Source organism: Sarcophilus harrisii, chromosome 1 (assembly GCF_902635505.1).
Source record: "Sarcophilus harrisii chromosome 1, mSarHar1.11, whole genome shotgun sequence".
NCBI classification, from domain to species: domain Eukaryota; kingdom Metazoa; phylum Chordata; class Mammalia; order Dasyuromorphia; family Dasyuridae; genus Sarcophilus; species Sarcophilus harrisii.
Window position 1 is genome coordinate 289,911,241 of NC_045426.1, and position 20,306 is coordinate 289,931,546.

At 36.5% G+C, this 20,306-nt stretch overlaps 1 protein-coding gene across 5 annotated transcripts in view; it reads right to left on the minus strand.

Moving 5' to 3' along the window:
* TRPM3 (transient receptor potential cation channel subfamily M member 3) overlaps positions 1–20,306 on the minus strand; it is a 617,065-nt gene that overhangs the window by 114,733 nt on the left and 482,026 nt on the right. For all 5 annotated transcript variants that reach the window (XM_031943669.1, XM_031943675.1, XM_031943674.1 and 2 more), the window contains exons 10-12: positions 7,655–7,755; positions 5,600–5,734; positions 3,925–3,975 (exon numbers count right to left, since the gene is read on the minus strand). In XM_031943669.1, the coding sequence (XP_031799529.1) occupies positions 3,925–3,975; positions 5,600–5,734; positions 7,655–7,755 (287 nt within the window). The remainder of the gene's footprint in view (positions 1–3,924; positions 3,976–5,599; positions 5,735–7,654; positions 7,756–20,306) is intronic.

Sequence of the window (20,306 nt, forward strand, 5' to 3'; positions counted from 1 at the left end):
TTTTTTTAAAGGAAATCTCTTCTATTTTCTCTTCCATCCCATTCTTATAAATAGCAATTTCTTCCCATTTCTCTCCCTTTCTTCTTGCTTGCTACTTCACTGACTGAAGAACAGCAATGATCCAAGCATGCTTTAGGAACTATTAGGTGGTAACAAGGGGAGAGTGGGCTAATGAACAACCCCGCTCATTCCCATCCCACACAAGTTGAGAGAAATCCAACTTGAAAGTTGTGATGCTCCGAAGAGGAATAGTAACTTTTTTTCCAGATGAAAAGTCAACAGTGGATTTTGCCTGCCTTGTTAGAGTTGCAATGATACCAAGAGTGAGAACCCTAGTTCCCCCCTCCCCCTTTATTATTATAGAGAGAAAACATACAGAAAAGATGACTGTATTGTGGAGTTAAAAAAAGAACAATGTCATGGTAATAATGGGAAGTAGGAGAGAAAAGAGATGCTCTTCTACATCTGGCTCAATGCTCTCTGCCAGAACAGTGGAGGAAAAAACATATGGAGGAGAGGAAATCTTATGTTTGGGAGCCATATTGAGACCAAAGTGCACCTATTCAAGGTTTTCTGCATTGTTTTCCTTCTTTCATCATATAAAATTCTCATTTTATAAACTGTAAACAATAAGCTCACAAATGATGTATTAGCTTTGGTATATTATGCTCAGTATATTGGTGATACCAAATTGAAATTTTTACATTTTTCTTTCCAAAATGAATAAATTATCCAAAAATTGCCTTGATCCTTTATATCATGGCTTTCTTTAAGAAAAAGGTTATTACATATGCATGTGTCATGCAGGCTGTTGTCTCTTTATAACAATAATGAATAGTGGCTTGATTCCCCAACTAACACTATTGTAGACAATAGTAGTTAGCACAAATACTTTGTTACTTTGTAACACTTGGAGGAATGTTGCTTAAGAAGAAAAGCAAACTACATAATGTCCTTTTGATTTTGGGAACAACAGTGAAATATGATGAGGGCACTAGTGAAAAGACATTGCAGTCTTCTTGTGAGCAGAGGCGTGCATGTATAGAATACTGGGTCAAGAGTCAAGAGGAGAACTATTTAATTTAAATATACTGAAAAAAAAATTTAAATATACTGGAGGGGTTTTAATGAGGCAGTGGAGTCTTCCAAATTTCTGAGTTGTACTGGGTATGGGTGTGGAATGGCACATGGAATGTGATCATCAAAATCCCTAGCTTGAAAACTAAATTCTTACAGATCACCCTCCTTCCTAGAGAAGGAAGAGAGAAATATATGAGACACGACTAAACTATAAATGTGGGAGAGTACTCCAATTCCACACAAAGTCACATCACCAAAAATGTGGTCCCAAGCCATCTCTGAGGTCAATGTTACACCCCCATTCTGGATACCCCATAGGAAGTTGCATCATTCTTAGGAGAGATTGTTTTATCAGAAAAGGAGAAATTTAAACCCAGATAGACTTTATGCTCTCGAATGTTACAAGACCAGCAGATGTCAGACCCCCCCCCCAAAAAAAAAGCAAAGATAATGATAGATAGTAAAAGATAATAATCCTTTTGCCTTTGATGTTAACTTTAATTCCTGCAGGATTGCTTAAAGCAGTTGGGTTCCCAACTTGGGACATGCATACCACTAGGGAACAGTTAAGCTCTACTATAAAGAGTGGGATATGGGAAAAGGAAAGAGTGATGACTGATATAACTTCACTATAATCATTTAGACCACCATGAGTTTGCTTGATGTATAGGAAAATAATAAAGGTTTTGCTTTAGAAATTTTTGGGTTTTGTTCTCTCTTATTTCTTAGAGTAACATCAGAAATAAGGTTATGGAGCATAAGGCTTCACTATCATCTTGGCTTTAGCATAGATCTTTCCATGGCTTTTAGTTTATATGTGACATCCAATGATTCTAAAGGGACACGGACTTAGCCTCTGTCTTTATTTAAAGATGGCCTTAGAGTAAAGCACTGATCAAGAGAAAGTGAACTTTCTCAGGGTTGTTACTCTAGTGCTAATCTCACTAAAATGCCAACTCATTTTTGGGGTATCACAAGACCTCCCATTTCTTTTACTTGGGAGAGAAAGGCCAGGTCTTTCAACTGATCAATCAACAAGAATTTATTAAGCACATGCTATGTACTGAAGAATAAAAGTTAAAAAAACCTTCCTTCTCTAAGGAGCTTGTATTCTAATAGGGGAAAAAATAAAACCCCAGAAAATCTCTCAGTTTGACTGGAATATGGACCAGTATGGATTCTCAATATTGGGAACACTATGACTATACAGACTTCAATCAGTATCATCTTATTGAGATTCTGTTTTGGTAAATTTATATAAGGGCCAAGGCATCTACCACTGGACCACATCAGCTTTCAAACTGTCTATGAGTTTCTTCTAGGAACAGAGACAGAATTTGAACTTGTGATTTCATTGGTATAAGGGTCCCCGTTATACAATTCTGCATTTCCCCTGCAACTTATTTTTAGGGAGCTACCTAGACTATTGAGAAGTTAGGCCACTTGCCTAGCATCACAGCCAGTACATTGGATATGGGACTTGAATCCATGTCTTTGAGTCTCTGAGGCCAGGTTTTTATCCATTATGCCACAATAAAGTCTTGCCACTGGATTCCAATAATTCTGGAAGACTGAAGCTAATGACTTTGTATAGATATGATGTAGTAGAAAAAGCACTAAATTAAGAGATAGGAGTCCTACCTCCATTGCTAAAGGAAAGAGTCCTAGATTGGCTCTTCTTTATTATCTATGTGATTTTGGACAAGTCACAACCTCTTGTGAACTCAGTTTTGTCATCCATAAAATGAGGTGATTGAACTTTAACAAATGATCTCTAACATCTCTTTCAAGTGTAAATGAATGATTCTGTGACTGGGGGTTGATCAAGTCAATCCAACCCTTACTTTCTCAGTTTCTTTTCTGTAAAATGGGGACAATAACAGTTAAGCTTCTGTTGTGTGGATTACACAAAACAAGACAAGGCTCAAATGTGAAAGTGTTTTGAAGAATGCAAAACACTATAATGATTCAACCCAGAAGACCAGTTGGGTATGTTGTAATACTTTATAATAATAATATATTTATTATTCATATTAATTAATACATATTATTTATATATATGATTATAATTTATTATTTATAATAATAATTCTTTTCAGGTAATAGTTGAACTAGATTGCTGCATGAGACTCTTTCATTTAAAAAAATTGTGATTCTGAGTTACAAGCATGGCACAATGTAAAGTCAGAAGGCTAGAGTCTCATGCTAAGATATTTCCTAGTTGCATTACTGTGGTCAAGTCATTTAACTTGTTTCCTAATGCACAAAATAAGAATAATAATGATAGTCTTATCTAGATCATGGGATATCATTGGGATAAAAGCACTCCTTAAACCTTAAATCCAACAGAAATATGAATTATTTTGAAGCATTGATAGTTTTCCACTACCCACTTTTCCTAGATCTTTCTAGATGTGAGTACAATACATTATATTTAATATAGCAGAAATGAAACTACAATAATTTCTTAAGGCTCAGCAAATCAAGATAAATACTATGAATAGATCAACAACATGGAGACTAGCATTCTGATAAATGGAAAAATACTATTAACAGCATAAATCCACATGATACAAGACAGCCTATAATTCTATTAGCCAAAGCATTATATTCAGAAAAGCATCTAAAACCATTTAGAGAGAAGCTTGGCCGCTGCTGCAATGTGGGGCAAAGGAGTCAGTTGACACGGACACAATTACAATCTGAAATGAAGTGAGGGAAAGGAGTTATGGGCAGTATGAATACATTCTGACTTGGCAGCCCATGCAAACAGAGTTCATCCACTTCTAATGACATGAAGCAGTCAGGACAGAGCCTCCGACCTGCTGTCGAGAGGTGTCTTACCTTTTTGACATCCCTGACCAAGTGGTACAAAGTATTGGATGGTCCATGTCTCTGAAAATGACAAAAGAATCCACTAGTTTTTATCTAGCAGTGATATTCATCAGGAAGGCAAGATGGAGAGACAATGTAGAGTTGAAAAGAAATAACGGTAGATTTAGACTACCAGAAGAATAGATTTAGGGGTGGAAAGGAATTCAGAGGTCAATGAGTCCAAGCCACTGATCTTACAAGTCAAGACAACAAACATTTACTAAGCATCTGCTATATATCAAAGATAAGCTTTAGAGTTACAAAGAATGGCAAAGAAACTAAGACCCAAAGATTTTAAATAATTTCTCTGAAGCCACACATGGATCATATTATAGAACCATAGTTGAGATTTGGACCCCACTCCTCTGAATTCAAACCTTGTGCTCTTTTCAAAGCACCATGCTGCCAGAGATCCGGGCTCACATCTTGATCCTGCCACTAAGCTGAATGACCTCAGCAAAGTCACTAAGACAATAGTATCTACCCTATTTTTACCTCCCATGATTTGTTGTACAACCAAATGGGATAGCATATGTCCAGATGCTATAAAATTCCAACTGCCTGAGGAATTGTTAAGATCTCAATTGATGCTGGTTCAGTTTTTAAAGAAGATAAACTGTATTCTAGTTTTGAAGTTCTCCCTTCTACTTGCAAATAAACAGGAAAATAGACTTTGGAGTAAAGTATAATTCAGTTTGGGACAACTAGATGCCACAGTGGATAGAGCAAGCCCTGAAATCAGGAAGGATTTGAATTCAAAACCAGTCTTAGACACTTAATACTTACTAGCTGTATGACCCTAGGTAAGTCACTTATACTGCTCCTCCCTCCCCCAGAATAATTCAGTTCAAATCCTGCTTCAAACCCTTTATGGCTGTTTGATCCTGGATAGGCCATCTTGGCTTCCTTCAGTTATTTTGCCTTAGTTTTTTCACCAGTAAAATGGGAATACATGGATTATTGTGAGGATCAAATGAGATAATAGGTGTAAAAATGATTTTTTTCAAAGCTTAAAGCAGCATATGGGGAGTCCCAAAACCTTAGTATAGTTTTACATTTTCAATAACAAAATTTTCCTTAAGATTCTGGTTTCAATACATTTCAAGTTTGTATATGATGGAAATATGATCAGATTTACTATAACACTCAGAAGTTGTATGGTCTTGTTGTATGGCCTCCTTAATTCAGTTCAGTGACTTTAGTAGGAAGAACACTGGAGTTAAAAAGCCTGGGTTATAATCCAGTTGTGATATACAACTGGATATCCAGTTAGTGGGATATCCAGTTAGAGAGAAGCTTGGCCATGGCTAAATTAATTGGCCATTAAGTTATACCAATGTATAACTTAAATGAAGTTATTCAGGCTCTCTCAGCCTCTGATTCCTCATCTGTCAAATGAGTCTAATAATATTCATACTACTTACCTTGCAGGGTTTTGTGGGTAATTCTGTGCAAAAATCTCTAAAATTTCAGGTTTTGTTATTATTATATACCCAGGTTATGTTCATAGTGGGTGAGAAAGAGAAAGAAAAGATTAAAAGTGGAGAGGGTGAGTGTAAAGGGCCATGCATCTTATCAGTATAGAAATGTAGAGAAGGCAGAACAAGAAACTTAAGAGAAAAAATTTGCCTTAGCTTGGTCCTACCGTATTGTACAATTCCTCTAGTCTGGAGATGGTGAGAAAACGATGCATGCTTACTCCATTCTCAATGAGCAATTTCACAAAATCCACTCTGTCCAACACTAGGGCATCCAGCATTGCTTGCTCCAGGGACCCCACCTGCAAATCAAGTCACAGATTGACAGGAGTCAATTCTTGATATTGATAACCTGCTCTGTACTGGCATAAGGTAGCCAATTCTTGGGAAGCCACTTATCCACCTAAAAAATAATATCTGACTGATGAATCAAGGACTAGAGTCAGAAAAACATGTGCTCATATCCTGCCTCAGATACTTACTAGGTGTGTTACCCTGAAAGAGTCACTTTAATTTCCCATAATCTTCTGAAACTTTATGAATATAGTGGTTTGCCTGCCCCACTTCCATCTTTTTTGCTGCCTCATTCCTGGGTGAGCTATGGGTTGAAAGAAGCAGAGGAATTAGAGAAGCTTCTCTTTCTACTTTCCCTTCATTCTTTGTAACTTCAAAGGAAGTACTTAACATTTTAAATGCTTCCTTTCACCTCAACCAGGGCTCCTTTTTATTTTTTCCCAGACTTATGATTTCACAAATGCGGGGGACTCCTGGTATGGAAATTCCTTCCCTCATGCAGATCAGCAACTTTGCTATAATTTATAGGACCATAAATTTGTATTTCCAAGGAACTTTAGAGATTATCTAACCCAACTTGCTTATTGTACTGATAAGAAAACTTGAGACCAGAAATTTGACTAAAGTCACAAAAGTAGGGAATGGTAAAACTGGGATTTGAACCTGATCTCTCTGACTAAAATTCATTGTTCTTTTCATTGTGACACATTGTTTCCCTCATAATCTTATGAAATCTTATCGGGGAGTCGATATAAAAAGTTAAATGACTTGTCCGTGATCATAGTTAATATGTGTCATAGAAAGGATCTGAACTTAGGCTTTCCTGATTCCTAGGCTAGTATCTACTGTATGTCACTTTTTTTTCAGGGATCAAAATAGTGCCTAATAATAGCCCAGAAGTATATTAGTTTTAACATACCAAATCCAAGCGACCACAAGTTGGCCCTGTTGGAAGGAGATGAGGCAGATTGTGGTGTGACCCTATCTGACAAAACAAAAAATAACCTGTTTTTGGGAATAGTTTATTAAACTCCCTTCCCTTCCAAGCCACTCAAGTTTTTTTTAAAATAAATTCTTTTGTATTCTCAAATAATGGTATCATTCACTTAGTTTGATTGATGAGAACAGGTTGTTAATATCAACCTAAGCACTGTCTTTCTGATAAAGTGAGTATTAAAAAACAAAACAAAACAAAAAAAACCCCTGAAATGGTGCTTGTTTCTAGGCACAGGTTTATTTCAGATCATCTGTCTACTCCCCATTTCCTTTCCTCTCTGCCCTTCCCCAAGGCTGCAATGGTCATACTGAGTGCCCAGTTTTCCTATGCTCTCCCCCAACCCCAGTTACAAAAAGGGACACAACCCAAGAACAGTTATATAAAACTCAGTTTCCTTTCATGCTGTTCTTTTGGGAAACACGGAAGACCATGTGCTGTGCTGTGTAGTGCCAGATGGCACTTGCCATCTTGGTATGTGTTCTTTGTCTCCTCTGTGTGACCCAGGCATAAAGTAGGACAGGAGTGCCTGGGGGGTCTAGAATTTGCCAACCTCTTTCTCACTCCCACCCTCAAAGACAAGTGATTAATTCCTCTCCAAATCTTCATTTTCACTGATAGAATTTTTTTTTTTTTTTTTTTAAATCAGAGAGCTGAAAACTGAAAACTGGCAGGCACAGATATTAATTAGCACAAAAGAAGGAGTTTTACTCAAGCTCAAGGCTTCCACTAGATGGGGATCTTTCCCTAAAGACAAAGAAGGAACCCTGTGTTAGTCAAAGCAACTTATCAACAGATTCCCTTGCAGCCAAGAACTCATGTCCTCAAATCAGCGTGCAGTGTTTTCTTGAGCCCCTCCAGAGGCTACTTAAATTAGTCCTCAAGCCCACCTAGGGGGCATTTCTATGAGATGATGAAGATGTATACACTATACCGGCCACTGTTGCCCATAAATAAAGATCTGGCTTCGAGCGATGTCTACTCTGTTCCAGGCTAATGCTAAACTCAGTTGGTCTGGGGCTGAGGCGTTAGCTCCTGTATTTGGAAAGATGGAAAAGGAGAAGATTCAGTTACACACACCAATAATAATAACAACTATAATAATAACTAGCATTTACATAATGAATTAAGGTTTGTAAAACACTTTCTATTCAATATCCCATTATCTCATTGTTGTTCAATTGTGTCTGACTCTTTACTTCATTTGGGTTTTCTTGGTAATGCAACTGGAATGGTTTGCCATTTCCTTCTCTAACTCAAGTTACAGAGGAAGAAACTGAGTGTAACAGGGTTAAGTTACTTGCTCAGGATCACACAGTTAGTAAGTTTCTGAGGCAGGATTTGAACTCAGGAAGATGAATCTTCTTGACATCAAATCCAGTGCTCTTTCAGGGTCATGTAGCTGCCCTATTATTCCAATAGAATCTGGTAAATACCTGGTGCAGGCTTTCTCACGTGATAGATTAAATAATGACCCCATCACATAGCCAGTTTTGCTGACAAAGGTATCTAGTTCTTTGTTTTCCTGACAATGGTATCCAAGACTGTATTGACTATTCCACCCCATTCATTCCCTCCCCTGCCAATAGTAATAAGATATTATTTGTAATAGATTTTCTATTTTGTGATGCACTGATTTTGTGGAGGAAAAAAAGCTACTTTCTGTGAGTGAAACAATGTTGGGTTTGGATTCAGAGGACCTATATCAAATCCTTGCTCTGTCACATTCTGCTTATGTACACTGTATTTAATTTCTATAAGTCTTAGTTTTTCATCTATAAAATGTGTGTGTGTGGAGGGGAGGGTTTGGCTAGATAAACTCTAAAGTTCCTTCCATATCTATGACTTTACAATCAAATGTATATTTTGCAAAATTTTGATTTAAGAGAGATGAATGGCTATTTTTAGGTGTGTTTGTGGATTAATTTCAGGGGGCCTATGAACCTGGATGGGAAAAAATGACTTCTTTATTTCAATTAATTTGTTTCCTTAATTCTATTTATTTTATTTTTTTGTGTTTAAGAACATTATTCTCAGAAAGAATTTGTAAGCTTCATCAGCCAGCCAGAGGAGTCACAACACAAAAAAAAGTTAAGAATTTCAGCATGGAGTCATCATAACCAAATCCTCACATACTAGGACAATATTTAGAAGTGATTTTTAGGGGCAGCTAGGTAGTGCAGTGAATAGAGCACTAGCCCTGAAGTGAGGAGGACCTGAATTTAAGTCTGGCCTCAGGCACTTAACACTTCACACTTCCTGGCTGTGTGATGCTGGGCAAATCACTTAAACCCAGTTCCCTTAGCAAAAAAAAAAAAAAAAAAAAAAAAAGAAAAAGAAAAAAGAAAAGAAAAGAAAAGAAAGTGATGTTTGTATCATATTTTCAAGACTTGCAAAATACTTCATAATAATTTTCATATTTTGCAATAATAATAATGATTAGCATTTTTAGAGAGCTTTTGTTTGCAAAATAAAGTATTTTACAAATATCTCATTTTATCCTCTGTAATACTTGTAAATTTAAGTTCTAGTCACATTGTCAGAAAAACCAATGGATGAGAAGTGAGCATTCAGATAATACACTGATTTCTCCTTCCATCAAGAAAACCATTACTTTAATTCCCTAGACATTAACAGAGATTGACAGTCAGACTCATATGAAATAAATAAGAAATGAATGGGGACTGTGTCAAAATGTATATCACTGACTTAAAGGACAGGCTTATTTTCTTTTGTTCCTTTAATTAGTCTAGTGTTGACATGCTATAATCTGCTTAGTACTCCCCATGCTATTATTTAGTTTATAGTCACCAAAGAGAATAATCAGAGTGTAAGACAGAAAATCAATTACTACAACCCACAGTCCTGTAGGAAATTAGGCAAAGCTTAGGCAAACTCAGGAGGCTCATAAATAGTTAACTATTATTTTATTTTGGTTCCAACTTGTGATTCTGTGGGTATGAGGAACTCTATGATGCTGGGTTTCTAACTCATCTGGAACTTCTCATTTTAGAGAATCTCTTAAGGTTAAAGAAACTGAGAGGTTCATAAAGCTATTAAATACCAGAAATAAGATGAGCTCAGGTATTTCTGACTCCAAGGCCAGCCCTCTCTGACTTTGAGTGCTGGCTTTATTTAATATTGATTGAAAGTAGACCACCTAGGATGGCCCTATAATTTTTAGACGCTCAGTCAAATCATTTATTGCTCAGACAGTTACTTCAACTATAATAACTTTGATGAGGGCCAGTGAACATGTTGCTGTGTACATTTTTAAATTTTTATTTTTTGCCTATAAGAAATTGTGCCTCATTGGTGCTAAAATCCCTGATTGATTCAAGTTAATTCTGTCTGAACAAACTGTTAGAATGATTGGTTATGTGTGGTGAGCAACAAATTGATTACAGCTTTCGTTTTTCACCCAATTGTTTTGGATTTTTATGTTGTTGTCATTATTCAATCATGTTCAATTCTTCATGTTTCCTTCTGATGTTCCAAGAAGAATATTCATATTCATTATGTCCATCTCTTCATCATCCTTTTGGGATTTTCTTCTCAAAGATACTGGAGTAGCTTGTTATTTCCTTCTTCAGCTTATTTTTACAGATGAGGAAACTAAGGCAGATGGGGTTTAGTAGTCTTCCTGATTCCTAGCCCAGTTCTCTCCCTCTTCCTCTCCCTCAACCTCTTCCTCTCCTTCTCCCTTTCTCTTTCTCTCTCTCTCTGCATCTATTGAGATAATCATATGTTTTTTGTGAATTTGGTTATTGATATAGTAAATTATGCTAATAGTTTTCCTAATATTGAACCAGCCCTGCATTCCTGATATAAATCCTACTTGGTCAGGGAATATTATCCTGGGGATTTTCTGTAATCTCTTTGCTAACATTTTATTTAAGTTTTTGCATCAATATTCATTAGGGATATTGGTCTATAATTTTCTTTCTCTGTTTTCATCCTACCTGATTTAGGTATCAGTACCAGTCTGTGTCATAAAAGAAATTTGGTAGGAGTCCTTCGTTCCCTAATTTTTCAAATAGTTTATGTAATATTAGAATTAATTGTTCTTTAAATGTTTGGTAAAATTCACATGTAAATCCATTTGGCCCTGGATATTTTTTTTTAGAGAGTTGATTAATAGCTTGTTCTATTTCTTTTTCTAAAATGGGACTGTTTAAGTAATTTATTTCCTCTTCTGTTATTCTGGTCAATCCATATTTTTTGTTGATGTTCCATTTCACTTAGGTTATCAAATTTATTGGCATAAAGTTGGGCAAAGTAACTCCCAATTACTGCTCTAATTTTCCTCTTCATTGGTAGAAAGTTCTCCCTTTTCACTTTTGAGACTAAAAATTTGATTTTCCTCTTTCCTTTTTCTAATCAAATTAACTAAAGGTTTATCTATTATGTGAGTTTTTTCATTAAACCAATTCTTAGTTTTATTTATTAATTCAATAGTTTTTTTACTTTCAATTTTATTAATCTCTCCTTTTATTTTTAGAATTTCAAATCTGGTATTTTTGGGGAGATTTTTAATTTGCTCTTTTTCTAGCCTTTTTAGTAGCAAGTCTAATTCATTGATCTTCTCTTTCTCTATTTTATGTAAGTAAGCCTCTAGAGAAATAAAATTTCCCTTATTACCACTTTAGCTGCATCCCACAAATTTTGGTATGTTGTCTCATTATGTAATTTTCTTGGATGAAATGATTAATTGTATCTATATTTGCTGTTTCACCCATTCATTCTTTAGGATAAGATTATTTAGTTTCCAATTACTTTTTGGTCTATTTCCCCCTGTCCTTTTATTGAATGTAATTTTTAAGCTGGCTTCATCTAAACCAGATATGCAGGGCATTCAAGGTTCTCTTGATCAAAATCAATTTTACAAACTGATCACAAAGCCTTTGTACTCGATAAGGGTGTGTGTGTGTGTGTGTGTGTGTGTGTGTGTGTGTGTGTGTCCCACCACTAGATTATTGATTGTTTCTATGGTTCCTACTCCCACTTGGTTCCTATAAATCTGCCCAACAACAGCAATCAAATGTAAGGACAGAGACCTACATTTCTGGGTTCTCAACCTGAGTATATACTACTCCTTGTGCCAGATCCACTGCTTGTGATTGCAGGTAGTAACAGGCTTCATGCTTGCATGTCTGAGAATAACAAAATGATTGACTTGTGATCCTTGAGTGCTATTGTCCACAATCTCCTCACAGGTTTTTTTTGGGCTGTGGCAATTGGGGTTAAGTGACTTGTCCAAGATTACACAGGTAGGAAGTGTTAAGTGTCTGAGGCCAGATTTGAACCCAGGTCATCCTGATTTCAGGGCTTGTGCTCTGCCCACTGCACCACCTAGCTACCCCAACAGTTCTTTTTCTAAACTATCTTTTGTTTCTATTCTCTTCTTTCCATGGATATTGCTGCTATCTTAAAGTGCATTCTCTTTTTAGTTCTCCAGATTGGCATAGTGAGAAGAGGGTTTGTGTTCAAATTCTACTTTTGCCACTTAATGACCAAATAAGCTTCATCCAGATACCTTACCCCTTCTGGGCATCAATGTCCTCATCTGAAAAATGAGTGCTGGACTAGATGACCTTTCAGATCCTTTCCAGAAATAAAACTTTGATTTGAATATGACAATTATCAATTGATCTTCCTTACTTTGCTTGTTTTCAATACATTTTTCAGACACTAAATTCATTTTCCAAATGCACATGCCTTAGCCAGTGAGCCCACAATCTCAACATGACTGAATCATAAGGAGGTATAAAGTGAACATGCCAAGATGTTGGAGTAGGAAATAGGTGGAGAACCCAGGCCACAGCTATAATGCTTTGGAGAGGCAAATTGCATCAGAGACATTTCACTGAATGTTCTAGGAAGCTTTTTGCTTCAGATTCTGACTTCTCATTTTTCTCTTAACTCTTTTGGATCTTGCTTCTCTCTGGAAATTCTATCTGGCCTGGCCTTTTACTTTTGCTTTCTTGGAATCCAATTTGGACCCTTTTAAGTGTTCTTTCCCTAGATAAGAATTTGCCTTCAGCTCCAATTACTGCCTGACTTATAGGGGTTGGGGCAAATGGGCCTTAGTTAACCTATGACTAGGCTTTTAATGTGCAGAAGGCCATGCAGTTTAGCATGTTTGCTTTGCAGTTTACTTTTCCAGCTCAACCTCTCTTTGTCCCCTGGTATCAAATCTTTCTAGTATGATAACTAGGATGTTGCCCACTCTCCAAGCTCCTCTCAGATCTTATGAAATCTCTGGTTTTGATCTTGATTCTGTTTCTCACACTATATTTTCTGCTTCTGGTCTTTTTCAGCTAACATCAGATTATGAAGCTCCAAATGCTCCATTTTCATGTTCTTTGGAATTATCTATTCTTTTTTATTCCTGAGACAGGAGAGTATTTACTCTGCACATTGCTGACACTAGTCAACCCATCCTTTGCATAGATTCTACCTGAAGGTCAGATTGTGTGGGAGTAGTTCAGAGAATATAATTTTGTCACTTGGTCGTTCAGAAAATTTCACTGGCTTTTCCTGGCCTGGAAACTAATTCATTTAAGATTCTTTTGGGTCATTATCCATGTCCCACCCTCAATGTATGCCAAAGGTTCTTTTTTGGGCTTTCCTTTCTTCTTTGTTTACATTTCTCTTCCTAAGGTCGGGAATAGGGGAGATGGAGGGAAATAAACTCCCGTGGGTTCACTTATCATCTCTATGCAGATTTCTCCTAGATTTTTATATTTCTCTCCTGAATTCCAGTTTCACATCATTAACTTCTAGTTGAGTGCTCAGTTTGGAGTCGGGTGACCTAGATCCAAATCCTGGTCCAGCCACTTGTTCCTTGCATAAAAGATAACCTATTTGGACTTCATTTTCCTCATCTGTAAAATGAGCAAATGACCCCCAAGATCTCTTTCAGCTCTAAATCCCAAAGACATTTCAAACTCAACATGCCCATGACAGAACTCATTATCTTTTCTGCCAAATGTAAGCCTGTACTTACTAGTAGGGTAAAGATGTAGGCCTGGATTATAGCTACGGCCAGTTCTAGTATTGTGAGGAGGAAAAGGCTAATGAGTGTGATTGATGATAGTACTATGTTAATGGCTATGAGTGCTAGGGCAGTTGAGCCAATTAGGTAAATTAATAGGTGGCGGGCAGTGATATTAGCTGTTAGTCGCACTGCTAGAGCTAGTGGTTGAATGAGCAGGTTAATTGTTTCGATGATAATTAGTATGGGGATTAGAGGTGTTGGAGTTCCTTGTAGTAGGACGTGGGCAAGTGAAGCTTTTGCTTATTGCTAAAACCTAGTACCACTGTTCCCATTCAAAGGGGGATGGCTATGCTGATATTTATTGAGAGTTGTGTTGTAGGGGTGAATGAGTAAGGGAGGAGTCCAAGAAAGTTTGTGGTTGCAATAAATAGGATTGAGGGTTATAAGCATGAGGGCTCATGTTCGACCAAGATTGTTATGTATTATTATTTGCTTGGTGATGAGTCAGATAAGTCAGATTTGTAGAATTTGGATTCAATTAGGTAGTCAACGCTTGGGTATTGTAAAAACTAGACAGGGGAATAGTATAATAGGTAAAGTAGATATGCCTACAGTAGGGCAGATGAAAGGGGAAAATAGATTTTCGTTCATTTTTTCTCTCAGGGGAATGGAATTTCTGGGAGTTTGAGGATTTCTTCTGGTGGATAAATATAAATTATTTCCATACCGATGAGTTGGAGTTGGAATAAGCAGAAGATGTTAATGATATGAATAATCCTGTGAATGATAGAGCTGGCGCATAGGAAGAGCATTGCTTTGAAGAAAGTGTGTGTACAGATGTGTAGAAATGCTAGATGTGGTTGATTTAGGCCTAGTGTCACCATTATTAGACCAAGTTGGCTGGATGTGGAAAAGGCTATGATTTTTTTGATATCATTTTGTGCGATGGCACAGATAGTGTTGAATAAGGTTGTGATAAGCAGAGTATGATGGTTAAGGCTGTTTGGTTGTTTTGTATAACAGAGTTGAATCGGATCAGGAGGAAGATACCTTCAAGAACTATGGTGCTAGAGTGAAGTAATGCTGATACAGGGGTGGGGCCTTCTATGGCTGAAGGTAGTCATGGATGCAGGCCAAATTGAGCTGACTTTCTGGTTGCAGCAATGATAAGTCCTAGTAGTGCTAGGATATTGATGTTTGTTATGAAGATGTGTTGGATGTCTCAGGAGTTATTGTTAATCATTAGTCATGCTATAGTCAGTATATATGTATGTATATATATATATATATATATATATATATATATATATATATATATATGAAGCTTTTGACAGTGTCAACCCATGAACATGCAGGGACTACTTGGTGCTTTGACTCTTGGGCTGAACTCTTGGCACCACACTGAGGCCAGAATATTCACCTAGCATCCAGTACCATCTCTAGAATTGTTGAAACACTGTTCCCTTTCTCTTCTTTCCCCACCACTGTCATGAGACCTTGATCTTACCTGGCTTATTAAAGAGAGGGTTATCTATTTAATGCGCTGAGTACATTTTCCAACCCCCAAATTGAAATGTATGAGCTGAGAAAAGGATATCTTTTGTTTGAAATACATTTCATTTTCTTGAAATCAGAAGCTTGTTTTCATAGGTTAGGTTAAATAGGTTTTTGTGTGCTGATATGGAAACATGGCTACTGTAAAGAAGTATTTTAGGACGAAGAGTGGATCAAAAGTGAGAAGCTTTCAGACTTAATCTGATTTTGCTTCCTTGATGACTATATATAGAGTTCTAAGTTGAGACTTCTTTATTTCCAGATGAAAAATTAATAATCTGCATTCAAAGTTAAAAAGTTTCCTGCCTAAGTTGTGTCTTTCAGCTTGAAGATTTTAAGGAGCATAAAGGATGATAACAGTGTGGATGATAACAGTGTGGATTGGTTTATTATCAAACCTATAGTAAATATATATGGTCTCTTCAGTAAACTTTCATTTTTACTGAGAGGAGCTATGAAAGAGTTGTTGAATTTTAATTATATATATTGTATTTTTTGCTTGTTCTTGTTCAATATACTATTTTTCTAATAACTTCTTATAATTGTGATGAGATTTTAATTCTAATACTAAAAGTAAATTAAGTTGATTTCAGGTGCTCTTTAGTTTGTCTAGTCTTTTTTTTTAAGCTATCTAAGTGTAGCTGTCATCTTAAAAAAAAAATGAAAATTGACCCCTCTGAGTACAGACCTTTCATAGTAACAACACTATAGATTTAATCCTCTTCTTACCGATTATCCTCCCTTACTTGTAAAATCCAATTCTTGTGGCACAGCATTAATGTGGTTTCCCAATGCTAATAAATGATGGTCTTTGTTTCAAAAAAAAAAAAAAAAAAAAGAAGGTGGAGGGGAAGGGGCAGTGTTACAATCAGCACCACCTATGAAGAGCAGCCTATGACAAAATTACAAAAGGTACTGGTTAAGGCTAAAAAAGGACAGGATACATCTGATTTAAAAATAAATGCATAAATGACTTCAGGTCAACAAAGAAGAAGATACACTCTTTTGATCTAGAAAAAATTAAGGATTTGAAAAAGGGTTGCATTCTTTATGGAGCTACATTGTCTTATGTTAAAATGTTACTAGAGAATTTGGCTTATGAAATCTTAACCCCTAGTGATTGGAAATGCTTAGCAAGGACATGTTTAGAACCTGGACAAAACTTGTTGTGGCTTTCTGAATATAGTGAACTATGCAAGATGCAAGTCCAACCTAATAAGCAAACTGCAGTTAATATACAAATATCACCTTTGACCAACTAGAAGGTAAAGGTCAGTGTGCAGGCACTTTAGCACAGATTAATTACCCTATAGCAGCATATGAGCAAATTGCTGCTGCTGCTATCAAAGCATGGAACTCCCTCCCAGGAAAAGATGGAGGGGAAGCATTCACAAAAATAGAGCAAGGTCCCAGTGAACCCTTTGCTGATTTTGTGGGATGTCTGCAGACATCTGGAACAAGAACCATTGGAGAAAATGCAGCTACAATAATTATGATAAGACAACTGGCTAAGGAAAATGCTAATGAGGTTTGTAGAAGAATTATATGGGGACTACACAAAGATGTTATTTTAGAGGAGATCATAAGATGCACGGTGGGCACAAATGCTTATTATACCCAGGCTATGATGCAAAACATGGGAAGACAGGGTCGCTCTTGGCAAGGAACTTCTAGAGAGACTTGCCAATGCTTTCAATGTGGAAAAATAGGGCATCTGAAAGCTCGATGTAGGCAAAGAGATAGAGTGAGAAGATAGGGTGAGAGAATAAGACCTAAAACCCTATGTCCAAAATGCAACCAAGGTTTCCACTGGGCCTCAGAATGTAGATTGACCCAGGAAAATGAAAAATGAAGCCCAGCTCCAGGATCTCAAACAAAAAACAGGTGCGACATGATGGCAGCCAAGGTTACACCCAGAGAGTCTTTAAAAGTTCAGGACTCTGATATGATCAACTAGCAGAGAAGCAATCTGATGGAAGAAAGGGATTACATGATCTATTAATCAAAAAGTAATCAGATGGCAGAAAGGGATTACATGATCAATCAGCCAAAAAGCAATCATATGGGAGAAAGGGATTACAATTGGGGAGAATACAGGCTTTTTAATCCAACGTCATAAGTACATAACTGGGCAGGGTTCAGTGCAAGCAGCTCCAATGTAATTGCCAGGTGATGAAGAGAGATTTAAAAAGGAGTAAATGGAAGGGACTAGAAAGGTTAACTGCTTGAGAGAAAGGGTTTGCTTATATTTCTACAGATGGATGGAGCACCTGGAGAGAGACAGAAAAAGAGAAAAACCTTCAAACAAAGGAGAAGACCTAAGAAACATCTGCCACTGAAAGAGCATGGCTGATAATGAGACTGTTACAAAACTTCAAAACCTGCAGGAATCATTGGATTCCCTGAGACATGATAAGACTGTTACAGAACTTCAAAACCAGCAGGAATCGTTGGATTTTCTGAGACATGATAAGACTGATGCAGGACTTCAAAATCTGCAGGAATCATTGGATTTCCTACATACATGAAGCAATGGACAATAGATTCCTTTTGGATTATTTCTAGGATTTATGGACATGTATAATTCCTCATATTGATTTATATTATTTGTTAAATTACTACTAGCCTGTGCTATATTGCTATGTGCTTATGTAATAATTCTCATGTTGATGGATTTATGTATACCTTTTTCAAGTGAGACTCTTCAGAAACCCACTAATCTGATTTGATTCCCCAATTTCCTTTGGTGTTTTCATCTCCCTTCCTGAGATGTCAGGAGGGCGTGATCACCTTCTTTTATGGTATTTTCACCCCTTTTTTGAGGAATCAGGGAAAGCGTGATCACTTTCTTTTTGGGTTCTCACCTCCTTGAGAAGTCAGGGAGAGTGACCACCTATGTTCTAAAAACAAAAGAAAACGGGAGATGTTATGGGCCAGAATTCTGAACTTGAAACAAGGATGCTTACAAAGTACTAAGTGGAATTGATGAGACAATGATTATCTAGTTTAGCATAGTGCTTAATAGTTCTCTAAGTTCAGTATGATTGATTTAATCTTACAACAAATATGATCTCCTAGTGATATAATGATTGGTTATACTCAGTGTAGAGAATATAAGCTAGGAGCCTCAGCTAGGTTCATGGAGAGGCAGAGAAGACAAGAGAACTGGGGCAGGAGCTTAAGCTCTTGGGAGTCAAGGAAAGAGATTCATTTCCATCTTCATTAGCACTGTGGTGGTAGTCCTGTCTTCCTTAGTTTCTCCCCTGAAACCAAGACTCCAGAAAGCCTTTAAGAAAGTTAACCAGGCCCCAGGAAAGGAGACAAGATTTAGAAAGAGACAATAAAGGATTTGTACTTTAACTCCTAGCAACTCTTGTGGGGATTACTGAACTGAAACTAAGGCTGCCTCAGAGACCCCCCAGAAAATCAAACCAAAGAGAAAAATTACAATATTTTGAGTTTTAAATAATTAGAGAATGTGGACAAGCTCTTTCCCATCTCTGAACTCTCTTTTCTTTCTCTGTAGAAAGAGAGGGATGGCTTCTCTTTCTACAGAGATAGCCTCTAAGGGCTCTTTAAGTTCTCACAACCTATGATCCTGTGACTATGTTTTCTTAAAATGTCTTTTCACTCTAATATTCTAGGATGCACTATGAGCCTGACATTTAAAGCCTTTAAAACCAGATTCCAAGCTACCATTCCAGACTTTTTCATTCTATCCATAACTCATGTTGTAGCCAAACAGGTCAATCAATTTTAAATTGCCCTCTCCCACCTCCATATTTGTAGGGCATCACTTATGCCAAGAATGCATTCCATATACATTATCACCTTTTGAAACCTTTTTATTTCTTCAAGGAACATCTTAGATGACATGCCTTTCTGAAACATTCTTCCATTCCTTCAACTAAAATCGATTTCTCCCTTCCTGAGATTTTTTTCTAAATACTTTGCTCAAATTTGTTTTCTGTCTTTTAAGTTTCTTTATATTGTCAGTAAATCTATAATCATTTTCTAAATATTTACTATATAGGTCACAAACACTATGCTATGCTCTGGGAATACATTAAAAGGCAAAAGTTAATCCCTGACTTCAAGGAGTTTACAATCTAATGAAGTAAAACAATACAAAAAGGTCTATTTATCTCTTTGTATTGTACTAGTTATATTAATCATAGTATGCATTAAGTGCTTTTGTTGTAAGAACTGCATTGTCAGTTCTTGTTTTCCTTTTTTATAATTCGTTGTTATTAAACATTTTCATACAACCTGGCATCTTAGGTCTTGTTATGGGAACGATCCATTGTGTAGGAGCAAATTCATAAACCTTAATCTAACACCAGTGTACCAGTGTCCCATCAGATAGGAGAAGTATAGACAATAGCAATATCTTCTTTTTACTCTACTCAGGGACTTCACTATTGAAATCAGTTTCAATTCTCCATTGTTGTTCTGAAGCAGGTCAATCAAAGGTAACTCTTTCAGATAAAGAGGCTAGTAATAGCCTTGAACCATGGTAATGAGATTAGCAAAAAATCTAGTTACATTTGTCAGCCAAATAAATGACCCTGCACTATGATAGCTACTAAACATTTATTTAAAAAAACCACTTAATTAACAAATATTAATTGGATATCTTTTACATTGATAGATATATGTTAGGAATTATAGATTATAAAAAAAGAAATCTAAGATATATGGGATAGTCTTCCAGAATATAGGACTTGAGTATCAGAAAATATGAGTTGGGGATAGAACCTCTACCACTTAGAAGCTAAAGTAATTTAACTTCAGCTTTCCCATTTATAAAAGTTGCATAATCTACCTCTCTCAGCTTTGGTGAATACTAAATGAGATAAAGAAGTTTATATCCATAAATAGCAAAATTTGTTATGTTCACATAAAGTAATTAGTGAATGAGATATATATGGTATGCTTGGTTTTAGATATTTGCATTGTACCCTTCATGGATTTAAAACTGTATTCTGCCATCTGAAGGAAAGCTGGCCCTGTTCCCTGGTGTTATTTCCCA